The sequence below is a fragment of the Sardina pilchardus genome, chromosome 19 (assembly GCF_963854185.1).
Source record: "Sardina pilchardus chromosome 19, fSarPil1.1, whole genome shotgun sequence".
NCBI classification, from domain to species: Eukaryota; Metazoa; Chordata; class Actinopteri; order Clupeiformes; family Clupeidae; genus Sardina; species Sardina pilchardus.
In genome coordinates this window covers 8,406,976-8,434,802 of record NC_085012.1, presented here as the reverse complement: position 1 = coordinate 8,434,802, position 27,827 = coordinate 8,406,976, and the positions used below count along the sequence as shown (strand labels likewise).

Sequence of the window (27,827 nt, the reverse complement as noted above, 5' to 3'; positions counted from 1 at the left end):
GTCATGTGCAGGTTTCACGCAATATGAATAATACAATATAGCCCCAACCAGGCCGCTCCCAAATAAATGGAAAATGTCGCCACCTTCATGGTTGAGCCGTTGACAGAGTAATCCAAGGGTGTGCGGGGGTAAGTACGCCTCTTCGTTTCCACAATTTCCTTCTTCTTCTTTTTCTTTTTTTTCATTTTTCCTTCTTAGGACTGTAAAGTAAAAAGTCCAATTAAAGAATGAATGAAAATGAATGCTGAATGCAAAACACGAATGGAACTGTTTTTAAATAAAAAGTGTTTATCCGTTTTTTAACCAATTCTAGAGAAAACACAGAGAAATCACTTTTCAAATGTCAACATCTTACAAAAAGAATAATTTACTCGAGAACGGCAGCATCTCTAGTGAACAGACATAATCCGTTGTCTTTTTCTTGAAAGCTTTATTGTGCAGTTATAGAAAAGAGCATTTTCCAAAAAAAAAATTATGTCCATCTCCTCACATATCCACACTACATGCGTACGCCATTCACTATACAGCACAACAAACACAATGACCTGCTCAAAAGGCAAAACAAACATCTTGATTGTCTTCACGGAGAAACAATATCATCCTGTAACTTTCAAAAACAAAGAGCAAGCTGCTTCATCAGTTGAGATGACGATGAGGAAATGCATGCGGCTCTTTGATTTATCATTTCAGACATGAATGACCACTTAAACATAACAATGGACACATGCTCTCTACACAGCTCCCCTTCTGTATATCAGACTCTGTCTGATGGTGAGTGGTTTCATTTCGGTATTGCACAGAAAATAGTTTTGCTAGCTGCAGTAGGCCATAATGCTCCTGATGAATTCTGACGTGAATCAGGACAAATTACGTTACTAACTTTTATAGTTTCCGTACAGATAGCCTAGATGGAGCCACATCAATTCAGGCAATATAATAACATTCAATGTCAAAGGGGCTTGCTTCTTCCTCACTCAAGGCTCCTGGCATCTATTCAATCTCAGTTACATTTAATAATACATTAACCAAAAACAACAACAACAACAACAACAACAAAAAAAAAACACTTAGTAAAAGACCACAACCTTAATAAGAGTCCATTTATTTCACAAAGCATATCATATCCTGGGTCTGATTTCAGAGTTGCTGTCCTTTGCTGCCACACTTCTCTGCGACTGGCCTAAAATAGTGTCAAAGCTGCTCTCTCTATTTACGTCACCCGAAAGCCTCCTCAAAGCCCGGTGGCTAAAACAGAGGGGCTTCTAATTGTCCAGAATTGATTCCTGCTTCCCTCCTTTGGCCTGAAATATTGATACAGTGTCTCACACAGGGGGAGGAGGAGAGCATGGTGACAACGTGTTCTACCCTTGCCTGCATAAATAATGTACATCATTCTTACCTTTTCTCCCCGTCTTTCTCAATCCTGCTATCCTCTCTCTCTCTCTCCTTCTCCTGTTCTCTCTCTTCCTTCGCTTTAGTCAGGGCCCCGCCACTCTCCCTCATATTTGACCCCATTGGTCACTTCCTCTTGGAGGGCTGTGCTCATAGGATCTGTCGCCTGTCACCGTCGCTTTCATTTGTCACTTAACCCTGCGTGCCACCGGTCACTCTGCCACCCAGGGCGCCCGCCCGCGCACCTTCGCCATGTTCCAGACCGCTCGTCTAGTCACTGACCACAGCCGGACGAGTCGACTATTGCTAACAGAGAAAATAACACAACCTCATTACATCAGCCAACAAAAGGTTCAAAAGTCTTACCATTGTGAATTTCAGTGGTACATCTTTAGAGTGTTTTTAACACCGAGTTACTGAACGAAAAGAGAACTGTGAGGATTCAGGGCTCTTTGAAGCATCATCATGGTCTTGTGTTTGTCTCGGCGTAATTGTTTCCGATATGGATTAATTGGATATCACCCTTGGCCTTGAATATGTGCATTGTCTGTCCATATAAAATACCACACACAACACCCACACACGCACACACACACACACACACACACACACACACAAAACAATCATCCAAACAAACACACATTAACACAACTGGGTGAAAGGTTGTGTGGAGGAGCGGAGCAGAGCGTGCCCTCTCCTCTGACGTCTCCTTTTGGGTAATTAGCGAGGATGCTACATTCATTATGGAAAGCCATTACAGGATCAGGAAAACAAAAACATGAGCTCGGGAGAATAAGGAGAGGCCTTGGAAGGTAAACTACATATTCAGGCTTAAACTGCTGAATGGGGTCTCTAATGGAGGAACAGAAAGGAAAGACTATTCCTGTGTCTCGGTGGGATGAACAACGAATAATAGGAGTAAATAAATAGGGATGTGAGTTACCGTTGAGGCCCTGACTCTGTATGTGTGTGTGTGTCTGTGTGTGCAAGTTGAAAGTGTGCGTGTGTGCGTGTGTGTGTGTGTGTGTGTGTGTGTGTGTGTGTGTGTGTGTGTGTGTGTGTGTGTGTGTATGTGTGTGCACGTCTCCTCTTCTTTCCAAAAGTTGGGAAAGTGACCATGACTTCTTTTAAAACCACGCCCCAATCCGAGGAACCAGCCGGGGGGCACGTTTCTTTTTAGTGTCCCCGTCTTTCAGCCACGTCTTCTTCCTCTTGGAGTCGAAGAATCCTAAAGGACAACAGTCACATCAGAACACCTGACCAACAACTGAGATACCCTCAGATATGCAACACTAACACATCAGTAAAAAAAGAGCGTGCTGACTTACCTTTGGGTTTGTGTTCATTCACATACACCTCTAATTCGCTCTGAATAATTACAAATTACACAACAATTAATCCTGATTAAGAAATTGTTTGGAAAAATCGGATAAGTGATTTGAACCTGAAAACTGGATTTGACTGAATCTATTTGTAATGTCATAATATGCTCAACTTGGCCGCCTGCCAGTTACACAGTCTTCCATTAGTAAGGATCTGTGGGCCCACTTCTACAAATATTGCACCCAGAATTATTTCCCATTCGTTAGAGATATCGCATTAAATGCATCCAATTAAAGGCTCACAAAGTTAAAATATTAGCTTGACTTGTCAAAAGCAAAAGCTTGGGTAAAGAGCAAATAATCTACCAGAAACCCAAGTTTACTCAAGAGCACTTCAAATCTCCAGGAAAGCTACCTAAAACCTCATTAAGAACATCAAAGAGACTAAGCAAATGAAGCCCCAACGTGAAATGTAAGACATGACACACTTTACAGCGTCTTCTGTCCAACAAGTCCAAAGGGAGAGATGCCTTTTAAACTGCTGCCAGGGTGCATCCAAATGGGGTGTCTCTGCTTGAATATTTAGAAGTAAACTCAAAAGGCCAAATTGGCTCTAAACTGAGTCTCTTTATAGTCGATTGGCTTCATGCTTCCCAGTTTAACTGACAGGCATTGCTACTCCAATTACCTGTTGGTGCAGTGGCTTCATTTATTGTGTTCAGAACAGGTTGGTGATGATATTGATGTAGAGAACTGTTTACCCCCCGCCCTTCTTGAAGACATCCATCGAGTGTTTGCTATTCACACAGATATCTGACCATGTAGGTCACAAAGGGATCAATTTACGCTTGACCATGTAGGTATAGCATTCAGAGTGGACACCTACACACTAAACACTGCACTCAATAAATGGTTTTCAAGGTCTGTCTGACAGGGGTGTAGGATGTTGTGTATAACTGCGTCTGTGTTCATATTGCTGCCTTTGACTTTATGCAAAGCGCTCGCTGAGTCTAATACAGAATTAGCTGCGTGCACAGCAGGAGCGCCCCAGAGGCCTAGTCTGGTCTTGCGACCCCCTGCACCGCGATCTGCTCCCCTGTGGAGGGAAGGTCATGTCGGGGGGCACACCTCTGGCGAGTCCCAGGCTCTGTAGGCCCCGGTCCTCCTCTTCTTCCGGGGGGTTCTGCGCGCTGTTCCGTAGATAGCGTCCGTGGGAGGGCGGACCAGGGAGGGCGTTCTGGCGCCAGCGCTGAGGCTCCTCCTCCAGGGAATTTTCATCCGTTACATCTGTGTGTGTATACAGAGACCAGTGACTTGTACGCGTGTATCAGTGAGTATGTGTGTGTGAGTGTGTGTGTGTGTGTGTGTGTGTGTGTGTGTGTTTGTGTGTTTGTGTGTGTGAGAGAGAGAGAGAGAGTAGAAATATAAGTGCATGTGTGTCAGAGTGTGAGAGTGTGTGTGTGTGTGTGTGTGTGTGTGTGTGTGTGTGTGTGTGTACGCCAGTATGCAGACATTGATGGTACGTAAATGTTCTCAAGCTGGCTAATATTATGAAACTTAACCAGTAAATTGCATTTTTGTTTCAAGAGGTTTTGGGCACCCAATGCACCCCCCAACCCCCCCCCCCACACACACACACACACACACACACACACACACACACACGCTCATGTCAATGTTACCTGACATTATGTGTGATTATAATCTTGTCACTTTTATTATCACCAAAATTGCCTTTGGATAAACTTTATGAATGGTGAATTCTAAGCAGTTTGGTGACAAGCCGTTTTGACAAGTTTCTCAGCAGCTTTACACAATTGCTTTTTTTCTCTCTCTAATGCAGAACACTTCTATATTTATCTTGTCACGTCCTTCACATCAGATGCACAATTGGGGCTAAAATGAGAAGCATCTCCCATTATCAAAGCGTCACACGGACAATAACAGCAGTGCTAGACTCATTTGTATACCCGCGCAAAAAAACACCGGGGAGAAATGTAAAGAAAGTTCAAACATCCCCTCCGGCAAAGCGTCTCTCTCGCTTTCTCTCTCATAAGACCTGCCGTATATTCCATTCATATTTCATGTGGCACGCTTTTATTGTGATTAGTCATGTAAATAAAATGAGATTTCTTTATTCTTTTCTCTTGGTAATTTACATTTATATTGAATTAGCGTCGGAGAGGCTGAGAGTGGAGGGGGTGATTATACCGGGAGATTACGGGCAGATTTCATCGCCATTGTGCGGTCTAATTAAAGAGGCAGAGCTGAAGAAAGGAGACAGATGCTCCCGTGCCGAACCTGTTTTCATTACCAAAGAGGTCCACACATTACTTCTCCAAAGCCACCCCCATCGCATCCAATTTCTCGCAGTCTCTTTCTCTCTCTTCTTCTCAAGGCTCCCCCGTCATGTCTCCCCCAAACACCAGAGTTATTATTACTCTTGTGAACATTTATAAGTCAAGCGTTTTACAAATCACGTCATTTGAGATACATCAAAACACAAGGCCAGGAAGCCATCAGTTTCATCTACGGGGATCAAACAAGCAAAATATGATAGGCCACTGGTCTTAAGGCTAGGCCTACAAAATAGGCGTGAACATTTTAGTGTCCTCACCAAGCCACCTTCTCAGAATCTTAGTGGAAACTAGTGGGGAATTACCAAACTACCAAAATGATGTGGTTAATATGTACAGTAGAAGTCTGGCTATAGAAAATCTGAGAAAAATGTGTGTGATTTCTTTATTAGGATAGTAGTTCACATTAGATAGTAAGTCTGACTTTAAAAGCGCATTCTATCTACTTACTTACTTATCCTATTTTTCAAGAGGTCATAAATGTAATATCTCATTAAAAAACAACAACACATATTTACAAACCTCAGTAGCCCTTCACAGACGATTCTGTTGACAAGAGGTCATTCATGTAATATCTCATTAGAAAAAAACAAAAAAACAACACACATTTATAAACCCCAGAAGCGCCTTGGACTATTCTGTGGACCGTCTGTTTAACCAGCTGCTTGTATCAACTTGATTGACATGACCAGGGTGTCACTCTCTCTGGTCTAAGCAAGAATGACCACTAGTGTTTTGGACAGCTATACAGGCCTTATAGCTACCTCATACACCCCGTACACCAACACATTGATGGTACCCATGTGTGCAAGCAAGAGGAAATGTCTTGGTTTGGTATTTCAAGTGAAGTCTAGGAATGTTCACACATCCATATAATTGCGACAGGTGCTGGATATGGGCACAAGCGTAGTCAAAGGAAAGATATCCGCACACTATCTTACATGCTCCCGTTTTATACCTGACCAAGACCTGAGTGGTCGAGACGTTGTTCTTGGTATTTCAAGGCCTCAGATGTGTGAGTGGGTAACAGTGTTTGTGTGAAGGGGGGGGGGGGGTTGTTCGGGTGACACTTGGTCATAGGAAAGTGTCAGAGATGCGTTGTGAGTGTCGGACAGTAACAGTCTCTCGGGCCCGCTCACGTCCCCCCCCCACTCACACACACACACACCCATGATGACAGAGCCTTCCTCTCCACTAATGATGTCATCCGCAGCACAGCCCCAACTCAATTTGCGCTCTTCCTGCTCACGCATGCCACCTCACCTCCGCCACTGTCTGCGCAAAGTCACCGAGACTACAATCAGGGGTCGGCACTGTTGATTGTGTGAGGGAAGGTGTTGCTGATGGAGGGAAGGAAGAGGGAAAAATGGAACGAGAACGAGAGAGAGAGGACAAGATTGGCTGGTATGAGAGAGAGAGAGAGAGAGGGAGAGACAGAGGCGTAATGAGCCTCGTCAACCAGAGACAAAGGCAACCTGGCAAGACTCAATTTACCTCTCCGGATGAATGGAGGTCTTATTACCATGGGGTCAGCCACTGTGACCCTGTAAATTCACAGTCCATTACTGAAGGCACATGGACACCCACACATTGGTCCCTCCTCTCCTGTGTGTGTGTGTGTGTGTGTGTGTGTGTGTGTGTGTGTGTGTGTGTGTGTGTGTGTGTGTGCGTGCGTGTGTGTGTGTGTGTGTGTGTGTATGTGTGTGTGTGTTTGTGTGTGTGTGTGTGTGTGTGTGTGTGTGTGTGTTTGTCTGTGTGTGTGTGTGTGTGTGTGTGTGTGTGTGTGTGTGTGTGTGTGTGTGTGTGTGTGTGTGTCTGTCAGTGTGTCTGTGTGTGTGTCTGTGTGTTTCTGTGTGTCTGTGTCTGTGTCTGTGTTTGTGTATTTGTGTGTATGTGTGTGAGAGAGAGCACCCCCACCCCAACCCCCTCTCGTAAAGGTATCCAAACCCATCACAGTGTCTAAATCCCAGTCAGAGAATTGGAAACAGAAAATGAGTGTGTCTCATTCTTAAGCGTCCTCCACAAAACAGTCGAGTGGAGGCAAGCCCTTCTGACAGCCTTGAATAACAAGCAGTGGTTGTTCGCCCGTGAAAGACAGTGCTAGCGGTCATATCAGATTTTACATTTTAAAAAATGCCGGAATGAAAACAGAGAGCCATCCTGAAACCCCTCGGTCTTTCTCCACTGGGATAGGAAAGAGGATGCTTTCCAAAGAGCAGCGCCATTCACTGCTTTTCCTGATCAATATTTGTTTCTATTATATGGTTACCTGGGAGATAAGACTTAAAGAGAGAGAGAGAGAGAGAGAGAGAGAGAGAGAGAGGGAGAAAGAAAGGGGAAAGAGCAACCCTGCACAGCCGCATAATCCATTATCATTTAATTACTTTAAACAAAAAGCGAGGGAAAAAAATCAAAGAGCAATAATGATAATGAGATCTTTTAATACTCATAAAGAGGAGGCCTGCTTTTATGCTGCGGATCAAAGCGGTGCTTTAATTTCAAGTACAAAACACGGACCATGTCCCAGACTCATTCTCCATGCATGGATTTGCAGCCTTTTGTGCTCCCCGTGATTTTGTTTATTCGGGTCGTGCTGAAAGTGAGGACTTTGAATAGGCTCTGTCTATATTTAGATTGGCAGAGGTTGGTCGCCAGAGGAAACACACGCACCTGACACGACTGAGCCGAGCCTGTGCTGATTGGTACCCTGACCTCGGATTAGTTCCAGCAAGATGGCCGCCGTCGCCAGACGAAGCTCTCGTGGGCTGGTCCTCCGGTTCATTTTTTTCAGTAAAAACGAGCTGGTGTTAGAAGTCAGTGAGGTTTCTCATCTTTGATTTAAAAAAGAAAAAAAAATGTCTGGCCTTGAAGCATGCTCGCCAAAAAGACATCATCCCAGTCTAGTTGAAGCTAGGCTACGCACACCTATAATTCATGGCCGTAGTCACATATTCTGCAGTTGCAGAATATAGGGCTATTTAACAGACTTGAAGTTCACTCATTACATACCATGCAATCATGATGGCAGAGAGAAATAGAGAGGTAGGAAAGAGAGAGAAGGAATAGCCTACCATTACTCAGACAATAGCCCTTTAGTAGGGCCTTGATATTATTGCCGTGGGTAAATTCACAATCATGGTGTGCACTGGGCATTTAGCACGCATAGGCCTGTGTAGCCCAAAATATGTCACAATATTATTCCGAGTTATACTGTATGTATGTTAGTAATGGGCTAGATGTACTGTAGGAGCACCTTGACAACTGGAGCAAAGAGTGGTATAAATACAACGTCTTGGCACAAAATGCACCTTTTTATCCACTTTTCATCCACACACTGGTGTTTCATTTGAAATCTAAACCACTTCCACAACTTGTATTAGCAAAAGCATACTATGGACAGAACATTTGACCACATCAGACCATTTTGTAACATCAGACAAATGCACACAGTTTAGTGAACATATAGTGTTAACAAAATAGCTGTAAACACGATGATGTTGTAAGTAAAGGTAAAAATTCAACAGAAATGTCACATTAGTCTTAGAAAGAGCTTAACTGACTGACCCCATAGAGGGTACCTCTGCTATACTTCATACGTAGCAACAACCTCCCAACAACATGCTCAGAAGCATTTTGAACATCAGAAGCATGTATGCTTCTGGGAAAATCACTTTACACAACAGTCATGTATGTTTTCATATCATAAGACTCTTACGTTATTTCCACCTTATGACACTTTCAGGGTTTTAAGTCAATGCCTCACTTAGACTCACTAAATGAAACTGAAATCCATTTGATTCTATTTATGCAAATGCAATTAAAACAGCATAATTATGCTCTTGTGAAAACATGCACAGTGATACCCTAATTGTATATTTTAAAAAAGTGTTTTGGACAAACAGTGTCAGCATTTTACCATTTTAGAAGTAACATATTAATTGTCTGTATGTTTAGACAAAGAAACACTAAAATGTCCACTCCAACTCAAATGTTTGACAGTCCACCAGACTCAATCAAGATATAGCCTATCAAAACAAAAACGTTTACAGTTGTCCAATAACATCAGCTTTCAGAGAGAGAGAGAGGCCAGCAATAATTTCAAAGTGTCATGGCTATTCAGTGCAAAGTAAGTCACACAAGAACTTTTTTAGAAATCGGTGTATTTGCAACAAAAACCTTAATTATGCTTATTTTGTCCCATATCCATTCAATCACTAGCATTTCTTGCAGTGCAGACAGTGTACTACTCATCAGTAGGATCTAAAATGCTTCAGATGGAATGGGATAACTCACGTAGACAGACTACAGTATCTAATACTTTTTCCCCATATGTTTTTCCCAATATCATCCCTTCTTGAGTGTTTTTTTAGTTACTCATGCGCTAATGCCTTGAAACAACTTAAAAGAACAAAAAGAATCTGACTACAGACATATGTTTTGCAAAACCCAACCAATTACATCTTTAGATAGTTTTCACAGTACCCTGACTGTGAAATTACCCCCTTAAATAAAACAGCAGCATGCATGGTGTTGTCCTGGTATCACAATGCCAAGTTGCCTTACGAAAATGACATCTTTACTAAAGTTGCCGAATTTATTATCTAAGCTGTGTTTAAATAGGAGCACATTTTAGGCTACCGTCTGAGCATTTTGCCCCTTTGAGTGCGTAAATCACCCTTGGACGGTGTCATATTCACATATGACTACAGCCAACCAGCAACAGAACGCAAAGGCAGCATCTTCAGAAAATGAAACGACACCAAGAGTCAATGACCCCGTTGCTGACCCTGTCAGGTTACGAGGGGAATATTCACTCTTCTCTCACAAATGCCGTTATTCAGCGACATTGCGGATCACCAGCAAGAGCCGCGTCAGCATAGGCAGTAAGCCGCTTTACTTTTGCGCTCTCTCCCTGCCGGCCCTCATAACTCCATCTCTCCACGTATAGCCGCATGGCCGTCCGCTGCTGAGGCCTGAGCTGAGATAGCGAGGGCTGGAGCCCAGGCTCGAAGCAGCTGGCGCAGAACCGGATGTTTTCCCATCCTCGGCTGCTCTATCAGTCTCATCTTTCATAAAGCGGCCAGGGGCCTCGGGCTCCAGAACCGGGCGCAGACAAGGAGCAATCCAGCCAGGCGCACAAGACGCACTGGCTTCCAGTTTGAATGAGAACTGTTTTGTGCAGAATGTGACAAATGTGGAAATGGAGGATAGGCTACTAGCTACAGACGGTCCTTTATCAGTGATTAATTCCTGGATCTTACAGGTGATACTATACGCAGGAGCGGTGGGGGATTATACTAATTCGAGAAAGCCCTGTATTCAATTGTTCATGTTTAAGCTGCCTGCCACACAAACTGTTCCAGCACACATTTCTTGTTACCCCCCCCCCCCCCCCCCCCCCCATGAGCACAAAAGAATATCAGGCGGCTGAAAGTCCGAAAGAATAAAAGAAAGGCCAACGCTCAAGAGATAATATCAATTCAAGAGCCTGCCCATCAGCCTTGAGTCGGCTCACACTCAGATATGCCTAACGACACTCTTAGCAGTGAATGTTGCTTTTGTGTGAAGCAGGACGGGAAGGGCAACACCTTTACCATTCTGGAACCTATACCGTTAAAGAATAAACAACACAGCAAGTGTAATGCATTCAGATATAATTAAATTATGCTTGTGAGGCTGATGTTGGGGACACGGAAGAACAGAGAGCTAGAGTCGACTTTAAACAGAGTACAGCATTAATAATGCACAGATCGCTCCTTTAATTGCTTCAGTGAGAGGGATTTGGGGAGGGAAAACGTGTAGGTGGATTCAGAAAGAGAGAGCGAGAGCGATCGTCTGTTGCAAGGCACAGAATTAAAAATGAGACTTCAAATGAAACCTTCACTTAGGATATTTTAAGACACGGTTTCTCACACACTTCTCGCATAATGTTCGGGAAGCTTTGCTGGAAAAGTTTATGAAAGACTACAGCCGGTTGGTCTATACATATATTTTCAAATAGGCCTATAGTTAATTAATTAGGCTATTAGACTGCTGGACATGGAAGGTTTTACCATTTTTTTTTAACATGACGTAGGTAGCATTTTTTTTTTTAAAATTGCGCAACTCTCCAACAAAAGGTGTAAAGTGAAGATGACGCTGTCTTTTGGTACGCATGCTTACACACACAATACTGAATAAAGCTCTACATAATTCAAACCTATGGTGTCAATGTTTCTATTTATCCATGCTGCTGTCAAAACTGGACAAGAATTCTAATGCGAACAGGTGCTGAGGTGACCTGGGCGCAAACTACGGAGAAACAGTACCACCTAGCGGAGGATGGTGACAATCACTCGCCCACCGAATTATTTTAAAGTGTAAAAGTAATGTTTTCAGTTTCACTTCTAAAACAGCTGGGCGATATTCACCAGGTCATCACAATTTAACTGGATATATTCAATGATGTTTAGAGGTAGAAGGAGATTAGTCTTACAGTGAGTGTCACTACAAATATACTGTATGCCACTGCACATTAACGAGTGTGTCATTTTTGTATGCTACAGCAATTGATAAATGGGTCTAGAATATTTCTAGAATATCAAGACCTTTCTAGAATATCAAGTAATCATCAACCAAAATAAATTAACTAAATATTATCTAATGTTCAGATCAGAGGCTGCATTTTGAGCTTTGTGCCAGCAGGGGGAGGCATTGTACTATGAAAATATCACTAACACAAACATGGCTTTTACCAAACACCAATGTCAACACAACCTGTATGCCCGCATTCCATTTACAGTAAAACTAATCTACTGACTTCAAACAAAAAGGTCAAATCGACTGAAAAAGTTAAGCAGCTATCCTTGTCGAATAAACCAGTGAGGCAGCTGTCTGTGTGTGCTTGAGCTGATGAGATGTACTAATCCTGTTCTGGTGGAACTCTCCCCACACACACACACACACACACACACACACACACACACACACAGTCACACACACACACACACACACAGACACACACACTCACACACACACACACACACACACACGCACACGCACACACACACACATACACACACACACACACACACACTCACACTGCAGTCTCCTTCCTGGACCATTACTGTAATACTTACAGTAACACAGGGTCATACCATTGGCCAATAAAGTTAGTCCAACACCCACCTAAAAATCATATGTTCACACTAGAATTCAGCACTGAGGCCGCCATGTCAGGGTGCCTTTTTAATCAGGCAGTAGGGGACCATTCCCTAATTGTTGGGGCTTGAATTGAATGGACACACAGAACTGTGTCTCCAGCAACCGGACACAGTTTTGTTTAATTATGCATCGGAAGGGGCCTGTGTTTCTGCCAATATACTCCGTAATCTGCAACAAGCAAGGGCCTTTTCCTCTCTCTCTCTCTCTCTCTCTCCCTCTCTCTCTCTCTCTCTCTCTCTCTCCCTCACTCACCATCAAACATACTTGAGCTTGACATTCACAAAAACTGTGCTGCACGTTGAGTAAACAAACAGACTTCTGGCACATTCCACACGGGTCGTGTATTTGTGTTATACTTCCCATGCAAACTCCTGTTTCTTCTTACACAGACACAGAGAGAGAGAGAGAGAGAGAGAGAGAGAGAGAGAGAGAGAGAGAGCAAGAGAGAGAAAGGTAGAAAGACACACATACACACACACACACACACACACACACACACACACAAACACACACACACACATGTATTTTCTACTTCGGACCCTCTGGCTACAAGTCATGCATCACCAGCTACAACAACCTCCACCCTCTCCAGAGTTGACGCCAAGATGATCGTTAGTCACAGCCAATGGCCTCGGTAGATAACATCTCTGGGCAGGAAGTTTCGAGGACAAGCCTGGTAGACCCTTGGGCTCAGTGCTGCAGTCTGTGCCGGGGATTTACCCTTATCAGGCAAAGACCTAAGACTTTCCAAAAATTGGCACACCACCTGATTTTACATTCAAAGTTACGCAACGCAATCAAGTCTTTGGTATTCAAATGATCTGCTGCAGGCTGAGACGTGTCTCAACACACACAACACCAAGCAAGCAAAGACTCCAAACTTTCCCTCCTTCTCTGCATGACAACGCCGAGAGGCAAAACCACCACATGCTTTACAGACCAAATTGTAGCTGTAGCTTTATAGACAGATCTCGCTGTGATGTTTATAACAAACTGGCCCAGAGGCTGAGATGCCAAGTATCCACAAGTTGTAAATCCCAGCAGCTCACTGTGTTTAAGGAGTGGAGTGAGAGGGTCAGATAAGACGTGAGTGGAGAGCTGAGGGACAGGAGCTCACAGGAGACTCACCACACATCCAGAAATGTCAAATCAGCACGTTGTTTCTCAAATAAGAAAACAGACATACTGTATGCAAATGCTGTACACACACATTTAAGAAGGGTAGAACCCTTCCCCTCTCCCTCCACCACACACACACACCACATACCCATGTCAAAATCAGTGACGCAGACATAGATAAACACACACACACACACACACACACACACACAAACACACTCATACCCCCCCCCCCCCCCCCACACATACACACACACACACAACCTCATACCCTTCTCACAATCAGATACTTAGTGAAACAGACATACTGTGGATAAATAAACAACACACACACACAATATTGATCCCCTACCAACACAATAGACCGGACACATGGACACACAGAGATAAGACACAATTACACAGAGTTAACACACACACACACACACCGAGAGTGACAATGGGCAGGTACAAATTCCACCTATGCTGCACTAAAGCAATTCTTGTACAGTATGTGATGTCGTGCTCCTAACTAGCCTGACTGCAGTAATAAAGCAATTCTTGTATGTGATGTCGTGAAAGGTTCCCTTCTCCTTTTGATGACCATGGAACTGCACAGCCTACATTGCATGGCTACGGCTACATGGCTAGTTGTAATGAAAGGTTTGTTCATCTGTCCCTGTCGCTTGCCCACATACCATCCACAATTCATCTGAAGATAACAGCAGCGCTACAGTAGTTATTTTCTTCTTCTTCTTCTTTAAACACTACAAACAGTGGCACATTGCTGCACGCTGTCTCTTTAAGGAGGTCAAGTACAATATTATCTTAAGGGCTCCACCCTACACCTAGAGGTAATTACAGCAGCAGTCCACTGTTCTCTTATCGCGTGGGAGAGGCACGGTAGCCATCTGGAGCAGCACTGCACAGCTACCACCACTACAGTACGTCCAGCACTGTGTCAACTTTAGACCGGATCGGGAGATGGACGCTGGCTCCTGGAGAGCAGCCCACTACTCCACTTGTTGGTTATTACGCCACAGGGAGTTGAGATTAGATTAGATTCAGCTTTACTGTCAATGTGCACTCAGGGCCAGGAACGTTGCTTGGATGTTGCTTCAATAATAATAAAAAAGAACAATAGAAACGTCTTTTGCGGTCTTGCACAGAAGCTACATTTTAAGGCCCTAATTTGAAAAATGGGCAAAGTGCTAAAAACTCTAGTCTAACTGAAATCAGTTCATTATCTTGGCCAAATCTGTTTGTCAATTTAATACCATGAGCACAATTCTGAGCGCAAACATTGCTGGGTCAGCTCGATGCTTCCACACACATGATTAACTTTTTCGACAAGAGAGACACATTGCACTGCTTGACTTAAAATAAGGCCCTTAGATAGTAACTTCTAAATAGTAAACACACTTTTAAAACAATTTCAGTGTCATCATCATCATCATTCCAGTTGGATTCCAGCCTAATGCAATAGTCACAGAGGTGACCATGAGGAATAAAAAACACACAAAAAATGTTAGTGAAGCAGTGACCTGGATGACCAGTGAGTTTGTGGAGGTGATGGTGCAGTGAGCAAACCAATTTTATTTCACGGCAGGTGTTATAGTGTGGGTTCTGTGTTAAGGCACACCAGTGAGCAAACACACACACACAAACACACACACATTCAACACGCACATTATTCAAGCATGTTCAAAAGTGACATAACCAGGTTTGACACAATCACCACACAGACAGCGTGAGTGCAACAACCCTCAGAGGGGTGAAACTGAGATTTATTAATCCACTGTGAAAATCCTCTTCTCTTTTCGTACGTTGGGTTTTCTTTACAAAGTACATAAATCCCCCTTATAATGCATTTGTTTATAATACATTTAAATAGGTCTCTAATACTCTCTCAGTTCTTGGTTTGAGGTTATGCAGTACTTACAATGAAAAAACAACATGAAAAGCCATGTCACTGGCAATCATGCAGAAATGAAAAAACACTCTTGCATTCAAAACATACAAAAACAGAAAAAAAGGCAAACTAAAATAGAACAATAATGCATATTAACACTATTAATGTATTAACAACCTAATAGCATGTACAGTACAAATGGAAAGTTGCTAACACCAGTTAGGAGGTTGAGGTCAGGTTTAAATATTAGGGGCAAAAACGAGGGGTTAAGACGTCTAAATTAAACAGGATTAAAAATGATCCCAGATGGAAAAGCAAAGCAACAAAAAGGCTCATTCAAGATGCATAGCTTGTGCTTCAGACTCTTATGGGAAAAGGCAATGTGCTCTTTGATAGAGAGAAGGGAATGAGCTGTAACACAGCAGAAGTGTGTGGTGCGGGAGGAGAAATACACACTTTTAAAAAAGGAAATAAAATACAAAACCAAAAGGGGGTTTAAGAAAGCAGTCCTGTGGTCCTAAACAGACAATGGTCCCAGTCCCAATGGTCCAAAAAACGCTAATAGTCATTAAAAAAACAATAATTGGAGTAACTAGAACAACAACAACAACAACAACAAAAGCTACTATTTCATTTTCACCCATTCAGCTGGTCTCCCGTGGCGATGATCACATTAGCATCTCCGGCGAAAAACTCAGGTCCAGTTCACAAAGGGAAACAAACTGCACTGGTCTACTGTATGCATATCAGCAAGATAGAGTTAAAAAAGAGTTATGGAGAGAGAGAGAGAGAGAGAGAAAGAGAGAGAGAGAGAGAGAGAGAGAGAGAGGGAAGAAGTGTAGGAGAGGTTGAGAGGTAAAGACAGGCTGAAGGTACAACAGGAGGAATGGTCTAAGAGAACCAGCACAGCTACCTGTGCAATATATTTATGTGTTGCTGTGTGTATGTGGGTGTGTGTGTGCATGTGTGTGAGTGTGTTTTGTGCAGTTATCGGTTCAGTTTGCTGGTCAGCCCGGTGTGTGGGGCCGAGGTCAGGGGTGGAGTTGGGTTGGTGTTTGGGTGAGTGGTGGTGGTGGTGGGGTGTCGGCGTTGCCCCCATGCACCCGCCTCTCACTTGCTATCCAGCCTGAGCATCTGCTCCTTACCGTTGACGGTGAGTGACTTGAGCTGGCCGTCTTCCTCCACCTCCACACGCTCCTGCCCGTTCTCCACGATCCTGACGGAGAGAAGACATCCCATAATAATAAACCCCTCTATTGTTATAAAGGGTACGGCTCCCATGCACAGCCTTCTAGATGTCAGGTGATGCTGGTGATGTGCAGTCGTTAGTGACGTTAGTTAGACACGTTAGTGTCAAATCTAAATCTAAAAACTAATTTTATTTAGAGAACAACGCGTTTTGCAATTGCTTCTTCAGGTTCACTCTATTGTTATATTTACATTACATTTATTGGTTGACTTACATATGACATTATAATACAAGGGCTATTGTTCCCAAAGCAACTTGGGGTTAAGTGCCTTGCTCAAAGGCACAACGGTGATAGCCGGGAATTCAACCCACAACTAGCTAGCCCAGCTCCTTAACCACTACGCTACCACCGCCCTACTATCCCTAAAGAAAAGTACATACAAAAGTGTTGATAAACTCAACTGTTTTTGATATTTGCTTTTGCAAATTTATTTTTTTATTTTATTTAACCTTTATTTAGCCAGGAATTGTCCCATTGAGAAATAGTCAGCAATATTCTGCTGTGAAGCCAAAAGACCAAGAACTCGTCAGCAGCAGTTTCCAAATAGGTCCTTCAAGGCGATAGATACACAGATGCCAAAGAATTAATTCTTACGTTAGAGTGCAACCATTTCTCAAGAGGGCACACTCAATGTTTGTGTTAGTTTGGAAGCAGAGAAGACAGAGTGTCTCTTCGGCACACTTAAAGACAGAGACATTGATTTGTATGCAGAGTTCCCATAAACAGTTAGTGCTCTAATGTCCTCAACAGCCTAATCACTGACTGAAGACTCTGACATTGAAGACTGAAGACTGAATTTCTAGTGAAGTCCCCACACTTGAGCTAAACCACCCCTTGAAACCTCTACCCGCCTCAAAACGATTGTGCAATTCAGTGTTAAAAATACTCGGATGAGTCACTGAAACGCCAGAGTAACTGAAACGCTTCTGGCTAAGCAAGGGGATGGAGAGTGTCCCCTTCAACACACTCATAAAACATGTACTAGCCCACATGAATAGACTATTACGTGGCTGCTGATTGAAAGCAATGTCCTTGCCAGTTGTTGACACCAATATAGAAAGGACATACATTTTTTGAGGAGGGTTGCGGTGATTATCGGATACTAAGGTCAAGTGTGGTCCGAGACATACCATACTCTGATTGCATTTTGAGCCCGTGGTTTCAGATGGTGTTTACAGTCAACAGTGGGAAGGAATATACTTTATTCTCTAGACATTCTCTAGACTCTAGTCTAGACTGGAGCTATGGTTTGTTGTGGTCTTGAAAGAACCTTGCTCTTGGTGTCATATTCTCTGAAGAACCTAGCTCTTAGCAAGGATGCTAATGGGTCTTTCGGTGCTATGCTAACAGAATATATACCTCTGCAGAGGTGGAAAAGTTCAGCTTCAGAAAGTAAAAGTTCTACCACATATCGGTGCCAACCATTCACTTAAGCCAGCTGATTCTAGTTAGCACAACTCTTCAACCAGGTAGAGCTGCTCATTGGTGAGACCACCTGTGTTAAGTGGACAGGTTGAACATGTGTCTAGAGAGGACACTAGAATCAGGGGGCTTCAGTGGTATACGATCATTCCATGATGGCTGTTCGGCTGTACCGTTTGGTGGTGATCTTCTTGCCGTTGAGGAACTTGGTGGAGGTGGATACCGAGCGGAAGTTGCCCCCTCCACCGCTTCCCCCGATTGATGACGAGGAGAACGAGGCGAAGCCCCCACCACCCATCTGACCGAAGGAGGTGAACCCTGTGGAGGGAAGCAGACGAATGAACACACACATTCACACAGATACCTGATGTAGGCTGGGTAAACCCAGCCTGATCTGCTGGCGATTTGGATTTCGCCCTGCATCTCAGGCTGGATACCTGAACATCTATCTCTCCTGCTTCCTGTCCACGTTTGCTGGGTCCAATCACAAACTTATCCAAAAAGGCGCACCCAGAATGTTGGTCTGATTGGTTGAAGGACTATCCAAATGCGTACAGAGTCAATTGAACAATGCCCATTGATCACACCTCTTGTGCAGTACAAATAAAGCGCAGACTCCCCAGACTAACGTTCAATCTTTAACAATCTTAAAAGTGTGAGCTTAGTATGGTGATAGCCAGACTAACAGATACCACCAGCTTTCATTCTTCTCCTATTCTCTCTGTCTCTGACTCTGTAACAGCCCTTTTGCAGTGCCCTTGCAAAGATCTGCGTGACCACAGACATACCAGAATCAAATCCTGAGAAGCCCGCCCCAAACCCGGGGAAGCCCCCGAATCCGCCGAAGAAGGGTCCCGCTGTCCGACTCCGGCTCACCCCCCTGTGGCGCCGCCCGCCGCCGAAGAAGTCATCAAACGGGTCATCAGCTGCCGGAGAGAAGGAAGCGAGGGAACAGAGAGAGAGAGAGAGAGGAAGAGAGGGAGTAACAGAGAGAAATGAGAGGGAGGGAAAGAGAACAGTTAAGACTTTGTTTTGGATGCTCCCTCTGGCCGTCTACACAGCTCCCCTGAATCAGATCAGGTTAAGGAGTTACACGATTTCTGCCGAGCTATCTCTGCCAGAAAACAGGCTTTCCCCACATCATCCTCGCGCCGTAATTACACAGCTTCAAACCCGACACGAGCAGCCCTCACGCTCCCCGCTCAGCTGTGAGGAGATGAGGGGGAGGGGAGACAGAAGGGCCTTTGGACATCACTCTCACATCCTAGCAGCTTAATTCCTCCATTTTTCTTTTTTTTTTCCAGAACATTCCTGACGCTTTTCCCTCCTCTCAGACTGCAACTGGCTTGTTCTTGCTGCAAAGCCCAGGGGAGGGCGTTTTATTACTGCTATGTGGGTCAAAGCTGGAGTGGATTCAAAAACGGGGTTTTTAACACACACAGACACAGATACGAACATGCAAGCATGCGCGCGCGCACACACACACACACACACACACACGGGTGAGAGGAGCCGTGTGCACACACACTCAGGTGAGAGCACATTTTTAACACATGTGAGGGTACGGGGCAGAGAGAGAGCCCAGCAGAGAGCACAGCTGTCCAACACTCACACACGCCGGGGGAGAGGCTACAAGGTCATGAACCCCACACACACACACACACGCACGCACACACACACACACGCACACACACACACACACACACACACACACACGCACACGCACACACGCACGCACACACACGCCGGGGGAGAGGCTACAAGGTCATGAACCCCACACACGCACACACACACGCACGCACACAATAATAATAATAACAAAGTCACACACCAAAAAAGGACAAAGAGAACTATAGTCAAGGAGCCATGGCCCTAACACACACACACACACACACAAACACACACACAAACACACACACACACACACACACACACACACACACACACACACACACACACACACACACACACACAATGAAAGTATAAAAAATTCAACATCCTTCACTCTCCTTGGGTCTCTCTTTTTCTTTGTCTCTGTCTCTTTCGCTCTCATGCTCGCCCAACACAAACACACTTACACACACACCCCACAACCACACACACAACCACACACACACACACACACACATACACAAGGACAAACTGAGGACCTCCAACATTTCCTGACGCATGACGCATCTTTCCAGGAGACCGGATTGTGATTCGGGCCACGTCCACCTCCCCCCTGATCTGGCACTCACTCCCCACACCCATCCCCCCCCCCCCCCCCCCCCCCCCCCCGCCACACACACACACACACACACAAACACACCTCACCGGGTGTAGGGTTCCCATCCAGGGATCCCTCCTGAGCCAGGCCAGCGTCCCAGCACCACCCACTCACTAACCAGGGGAAGCGACTACCGGCCTCTCCCCTTACCTGCGGTGCCCGCCTGGCTAAATGTGGCACACACACACAATGGGCACGGCGTACACCGAGAGGGGTGGAGGGTGCCAAGAGAGTCTAAATGTCAGCGGGGTTTCGGCAGCGAGACGGGATCGGGAATTCGATCAGGGAAATTAGCCACACTGAGAGTGATCGAAACCAAATTAAGTGTCAGCCGTTCTTAATTGAATTGAATGCATTCCTTGAGTTAAGAGGTGACCAAAAGAGAAATTCAAACTGGCTAGATTAGAAGCTTGATGGCTAATGTTGCTGATTAACTGTTGGTTGTGTAACACAATAGGATCTTAGAAAAGATTTGTATGTAACTTGCGATTGTGAAGCACATCGTACATCATGTTATATACACTGTACTGGTATTAAACTGATTTAAGATTCAACATGTATGACCCAGTTCCCGTGGTAACACTTTGGAGTACCCAACCTATAGGCATCACACACTTGAGAATGTCAGTAAAGTTTATAAGCCGATGTATACACACGTAACGTAACCAGTCCCACTGCTGCGCGCTGAACGGCCACTCTGGCAGATCCACGAGCACAGACACCATATTCCCAGCACATGGAAAAACAGTTCATGAACACAAATCATAAGTCATCTTATTCACACTTCCAGCACGGCACACACACACACACACACACACACACACACACACACACACACACACACACACACACACACACACACACACACACACACACACACACACACACACACACACACACACACACACACACACAGAGAGAGTCAGTTAATGCCCCTGCCCCTCCCCCTCTTGTTTTATACGGAAGCTATTTCAGTTAGCATTCCTGGCCCGTGAGGCAGACCCTGCTATCGGCCAGCCGTCCAGCCCGCCCGCCCTCCCGCCCGCCTGCCGGCTGGCTCGGTGTCCAGGCCTTATTTAGAGCTGAGTGGGAGCAACATGGATGCCATGCTGCCGTTAGCCCTCCTGGCCTCCGTCCGAAAGGCACGACCACAAACACATGCTCCAACACATGTGCCGCATACACACACACAGAGATGCATGTGGGTACTTAAAACAGAACAACATCAGTCACGGTCTCTTCCCATACCGTCTGGTCTCTTGATCACACATACATGCACGTGCTCACCAGCAGACAAACTGTATATACACTGCTCAAAAAAAACTTTCAATCGCTGCACATTGGGTCACAACTCTGACATTGTTTGTTTTTTAGGACAGGTGAAACTGCTGTGGCGATGGTTTGATTTTGCAAGAACTGTCAGACGTTCTGTGAATGTAATTTGAGAAAGGAGAAAAGGGTGGAAGAGTTAAAAAATATATATATTTTAGCAATTGTGAAAAACTTTAAGTATACCCTTCATTTTTTTTCCCCTTCATTTTTTTGAGCAGTGTATAAAACACACCTGGACATGCTAATTGTGAATCTTCCATTTGGGTGGTTTGGACCCTCATGTGCACTCTCTCACTCTGCACCCTTCCTCTTGCCCATAAACACAAACCGTCTCTTTCTGTCTCAGACCCACACACTCAAAACCAGCTCTGCTAACCCTCTGCTCGAACACACATTATCACACGTGAATGCACCGGCACTCAAGGCAGATCTCACATGAAGGCTCTCTCTCTGTCTCTGTCTCGGTCTCTCTCTCTCTTTTGCTCTCTCTCTCTCTTTCTCTCCCTCTCTCTGCTCTGCTTTCTGTCAGGTATATATTTCTCTCTCTCTGTAAACACACTGTTGATATCAAACACAATCTGCGCAGCATTACCCCATCCCCCTAAAACATACACTCTCTCTCTCTCTCACACACACACACACACACACACACACACACACACACACACACACACACACACACACACACACACACACACACACACACACACACACACACACACACACAATATTATATTTGGAGAAAATGTGCTGGCCAGCGCTCCCGAAACACAATATGAGACGGCGGCACTGGATCAAAGGGCAAAGTCTTCCCTCAAAACACACACACACAAATGCAAACACACGAACCAAGCAATTTTCTGAGACTACAAGAATACAAAATAAGCTTGAAAAGACTGCCCATGAATATGAGCAGTACACACAGACACACACACAGATGCACACACAGACGCGTGCACAGACACACAGACACGCACACACAGACGCGAACACAGGCGCACACACAGACGCACACACACACACACACACACACACACACACACACACACACCAGCCCTTGTAATTAGACAGAATTAGAGAGTGGCAGCACTGCGGCCTATCTGGCTGCGTGTGGCACTCAGAGGCTGTTTATCTCAAGCTGTGGCCAGCTGTGTGAACTGGCCACCGCGCGTTCCCATGGATACATCATGATAAACCACAGGCCAGTGAGGGGGGTGAACGGCGGCCATCTTTTTCTTCCCCCACCTGCAGCTTCTGTGCGTCTCTCCAGGGGTCTTTTCTGTGGTTGAGCTTGAGGCGATAAGTCTCTTCTCAGCCCCAGAGCGAAACAAACGGTTCAAACGGTAAGACTACTGCTCATGACAAAGCCCAGCAGGCTGGGGCGTAAAGCTGAGTAAGAGAAAGGAAGAGGGGCTCATTTTTTCCTTTCACTGAGCCTTATTTTTTAAAAATCTGGTGATCTCACGGTATTTTATTGAGCAGTAGTAAAGACTACCTGATGATGAAGCCATACCTTGGACCCCTGTTTTACAACGGCTCCACACGCCTAGTAAAACAGCGTTGTGTTATCTGTTCAGGTGATTAAATGTGTGCAGATGACCACATCTCAGTGTAGCTAAAACAGAGGACCTGCCTTTGGAGACACACACACACACACACACACACACACACACATACAAGAATACACACATGCACACACACATAAACACACACGCCATTAACTGTCCAAAATGTCAACAACGAAGAGAACAGTCTGATCAAACATACGCTAGATGAGCTCATGGTTTCTTCCTGATTATGGTCACCCACCACCGCCTCCTCTCTCTCTCACACACACTCTCTCATACACACACACACACACACACACACACACACACACAGGTTTCTTCCTGGTTCTGGTCACCTACCACCTCCTCTCTCTCCATCCGCGCCCCTCTCTCTGTCTGTTGCGCTACAAAACCCAGAGAAATAATACATTATAAGAGTGTTTACCAAAGAAGTCAGCGAAAGGATCCCGTCCGCCGAAAAATTCCCTGAAGACATCGTCAGGGTTCCGGAATGTGAATCCGCCGAAGTGGTCATCATAGTTTCCTCCTAAAAGAGAGGACAGGAGAGGAGAGGAGAGGAGAGGAGAGGAGAGGAGTGGAGAGAAGCCAGGTTAGCCCCAACCTGGAACCCTTGAGAAGATAGGACTGTCACGCCATCCGATAAATTACCTGTGAAAGACCTAGCCTGCAGCTAAACACAGATCAACTGTTCCTCAATCACTCCACCACAAAACGGAAGGCTGTTCCACTAGGATTTATGAGGCTCAAAGATGTTAAAGGACGACAGTATGTCTGAAACTCAGTATTGCGATGAGAGTCAGCCATCCATTTTGAGTGATGCACTTCCTGATCAAGCGTGGCTTATTATGTTCTTGTTGAAAATCAGCCAGGGGGCACTTTCATCAACAAAACATTTCCTGTGTGTATGACTAAAAGAACAGTTGTGTCACTTCCTGTGTACACTCAATTAGACAAACTTCCTTCCTCTATACAGGGAGAAGTGGTTCAGCACATGGCTATAAACTACTGATTGTACTCATAAACAGTACAGCAAGAATGTTGAAGCAAACAGTCTTACCTCCACCACCTCCTCCTCCTCCTCCTCGAGTGAGGCCGTCTTTGCCGTACCGATCATACTGGTTCCTCTTGTTCTCTGGTGGGAAAGAGCAGACGCTGGCATTAAGGCGATGACGTTTAATCTCTCAATGACACAAAGGGACCTTAGGCCTGGCCCAAGGGCACGGAGCAGAAACTCTCACAATGCAGTGAACAGAGAAGGTGTAAATTACGGCCTTATGGCCCAATTTGACTGATGAGCCCAACTATTCACTCAAAAAGAACCTAAAGATTGAGTTGATGTCCCTTTGGGATTATCAATATAACTGCAAGTCTGATTAAGAGAAAAACATGACCTAATTTAAGCCCAGTAGGGTTCATTGTAACACACAAAGGTGGTACCTTCACTCAGCACAGTGTAGATGTAGATGTACCAAGGATGTGAACTCTTTCAGGGACACAAGAAAGCACAGACGCCTCCGAAGCATCCATTTGATTCACTCAAGACATTAGAGTTACTCAGCGCCTTATGCGAGCCCTTCAAGTTTGCTTTGGAAACCGCGGCAGAGCCACACAGCAACCGGGACAGGGTGAGTCTAACCAGACGCCGGCACAACACACGGACCCCTGACTGTTCTATAATCAGGACACGGTCAGGTTGTGACCCAAATGTGTCTGACCTGATTCACGCCATAACCTGAGGCACTCTGTGCCCAAAACAATGCGGGCAGCAACTCGGCGTAGAACACAGTGAACCGCAACCGCAAACCGTGCGCGAGCACCTGCCTCGCTCGCGGCCCAACACACGGGCGGCGCTGTGCTCAAAGCTCAGCCAACACGCCATCACTCGTGTTCATGGCCTCTCTCTGCCAGCCGGCGAGGCTGCGTTTCATCAACACCGACCGCCGTTACACGTTTACTCCGTTAGCCCATTTGTGAGAAGTTCATTAAAATTCAGTTTGTAAATATTACAACCAGCCGCACTTAGGCTTCCAAGACTACCGGGGCACTGGGAAATCAACCATTCATTTTTTATGGCGAGTTTGTTTAGGAAAGGCTCGCAGTTACTGTCTGCAGTGAACCATTCCTGCGGCGCCTCTCCAAGCACCTCACGTCAACGCACAGCACTGCTTCACTGAATAACGCCATTGTGCTCGTCAAATTAAGCTCTGCTACTCCTGTGGCTCATAATCACATTACCGTCTTGGCTGATAATTGCAACACACTGGGCCTTCTGAAATGTGGGTCTGTACTCTGTAACACAGAAAGCGAAGCACAGGATTTAGAGATGAAAATAGGCCAAGACTTCCAGCAACGCTAACACTTACCCCGACGCTAACACTATACTGCCCTCGGGGGCTGGACTGGCTAGTCTGTTTCCAGACTGCTGACCTTTCCTGACCCACCTCGACCTCGACTACATTGTTTTCAGCTTTGGCAGTCACATGGAGCGCCTCATTTTTACAAGCCTGTTCTCTCTTTTCGAAAATGAGACACAAAACACAAAAGACGCTTTTACAGACCCAGGGCTGTCGGGATTGTTAAAAAAAAAAGGCGTGCTGTTTGAGGCTGTTGCTGGGTGCGCACACAAGGGAGGCAAATATTATCGGTCATGAGGGCCTTTGCTTCGGCTCTGTGTTTGTGTGTGTGTGTGTGTGTGTGTGTGTGTGAGTGTGTGTGTGTGTGTGTGAGGGCCGACTGCATTTGCTTGGGCCTCAGGCCCACTCACATGCATTCCTGCAAAGTGTCGACAAGACCAACAAAGGATTCTCTCACGCTCTCTCCTCTGTCTCTCTCTCTCTTTTTCTTCTCTCTCTCTCTCCTTCTCTCTCTCCCCATCTTCCTCTCATTTCTGTCTCTCTTGCCCACCCACCTCTCTCTCTCTCCCTCTCTTTCTTTCTCTCTCTCTATTTCTCTCTCCCTCTCTTTCTTTCTCTCTCCCTCCTCCTCTTCTCTCTGTAAAAAATGTACTGCTAATGAAATGAGCTGCCTACTATTCCCCGGGCCATAACAGCAGATTAGAGAGTGGTGGCGGCATACAAGCTGCGGAGTAAGTAAATGGAGTAAACCGCATGCCTCTCCGACTGCTACAGAGGCCACAGCGGTCCATACCCCCACGCTGTAATTACTGACTCTGTCATTGAACTCCATCTGTCAAAGGCCACAGTCACCCCTAGGGCACAACGTTTCGGATTGGGAGCGGAGTGATGGAAAGTCAGAGAGTGCTTCTGAGGACTGGGACACGCGGTTAACTTGGGCTCGTATGGGAATGGCAGAATTAAGGGACGTTAGGGCTTGACTGAGGGTGGGACTGACAGGGAATTTTGGAAATGGCACAAAGTTTGTAGAGAGTATCAGAGAGACAGACAACTGCAGATCAATAAAAGCAAAGGACCTTGACCAAAAAAAAAAGAAAGAAAAAGTTTGGCACTAAAAGTGCTTGGGGAACTGACAAATATATTTATTTATATCTTATTTATAAACTGCAGGGTATTCACAGGTGTGGCAGTATTTTGGCCAGCAGTGAGAGGACTTTTCTCCGTACGGCCAGGCCCTAGTGGAGGGCCAAGTTCTTTCTGAGAACTGCAGGGGCTGGGGGAGTGACTGGCCTAGCCCGCCACCGCCACCCCCACCCCCACCCCCACCCCAGCCACCATCACCCCCAGCAGCAGCACCGGTAGTAGTAGCAACAGCAGCTGATGGAACCGTAACAGGCAGCCGGGGAAGCCACCAGCACTGGCCAAACAAGCCCCATCCATCACACTGAAGGGCCCAATGGGATAGTTTTACAACCGCACGCATCCACACAAACACACACACACACACACACACACACACACACACACACACACAAACAAGCAGAAATCCTCACAGCCAACAGCCATGGGCTATAAACACGACATAATGAAGACACAAACAAGGCCTCATAAACAAAGTGCAAGACGTGACCTTGACAAAATATGCTCCACGGCAGTTGGTTTTCAACTGGTGGGTCATGAACACAGAGGTATGCTTCTGTTTGAATAGTTTTATGTCTCTAAAGAGGTCGTGGTGACATTGTGGAGCCCCGCTATGAATTACTACCCTTTTCTTGAGAAATCCCTTTGAACGCTGCTCACAATGCCGCTGAATGGTAGCGCTGCTCTGAATGACAGGTCAGCAGTCATACACACACACACACACACTGCCACTGAGGCCATGTGCTATTTAAACCTGCAGATCAGCACGTTGGGCAGAGATGCAGGCAGAGTGCCGCGGCTTAAGATTTGAGTTACATCAAGTAGCTACAGTGGAAAGAGAGAGAAGGGAATAGGGGCGGGAACACACACAAGAGAAAGAAAGAAAGAGAGAGAGACAGAGAAGGGAACAGAAAGAGAGAGAGAGAGCAGAGGGGGTCAGCACTCAAGAGAGACAGAGGAAGGGACAGAGAGAGAGAGAGAGAGAGAGAGAGAGAGAGAGAGAGAGAGAGCAGTTACCGTCTGACAGGACTTCATAGGCCTCTGAGAGCTCTTTAAACCTCCGATCCGCCTCGTCTTTGTTGTCGGGGTTCTTATCTGGATGCCATTTCAGGGCTTGTTTTCTGTATCTGTGTAGAGAAGGCAGAGACACACGCATATGTACTGTAAGAGAAACTCATTTGAAAAAGTTTGCAAAGAGACAAACAAAG

General features: G+C 45.4%; 1 protein-coding gene across 4 annotated transcripts in view; it reads right to left on the bottom strand.

Moving 5' to 3' along the window:
- Positions 1 to 410: 410 nt before the first annotated feature.
- The window catches only part of dnajb6b (DnaJ heat shock protein family (Hsp40) member B6b), a 40,062-nt gene continuing 12,645 nt past the window's right edge, over positions 411 to 27,827 (bottom strand). For 2 of the 4 annotated variants that reach the window (XM_062520734.1, XM_062520733.1), the window contains exons 3-10: positions 27,637 to 27,746; positions 24,183 to 24,257; positions 23,550 to 23,651; positions 18,745 to 18,882; positions 18,130 to 18,274; positions 16,430 to 16,500; positions 3,843 to 4,001; positions 411 to 2,620 (exon numbers count right to left, since the gene is read on the bottom strand). In XM_062520734.1, the coding sequence (XP_062376718.1) occupies positions 2,520 to 2,620; positions 3,843 to 4,001; positions 16,430 to 16,500; positions 18,130 to 18,274; positions 18,745 to 18,882; positions 23,550 to 23,651; positions 24,183 to 24,257; positions 27,637 to 27,746 (901 nt within the window). In that variant the 3' untranslated portion in view covers positions 411 to 2,519. Of the gene's footprint in view, positions 2,621 to 3,842; positions 4,002 to 15,122; positions 16,501 to 18,129; positions 18,275 to 18,744; positions 18,883 to 23,549; positions 23,652 to 24,182; positions 24,258 to 27,636; positions 27,747 to 27,827 lie in introns of those variants that run through there. The other 2 variants (XM_062520735.1, XM_062520736.1) reach the window with 2 other exon arrangements.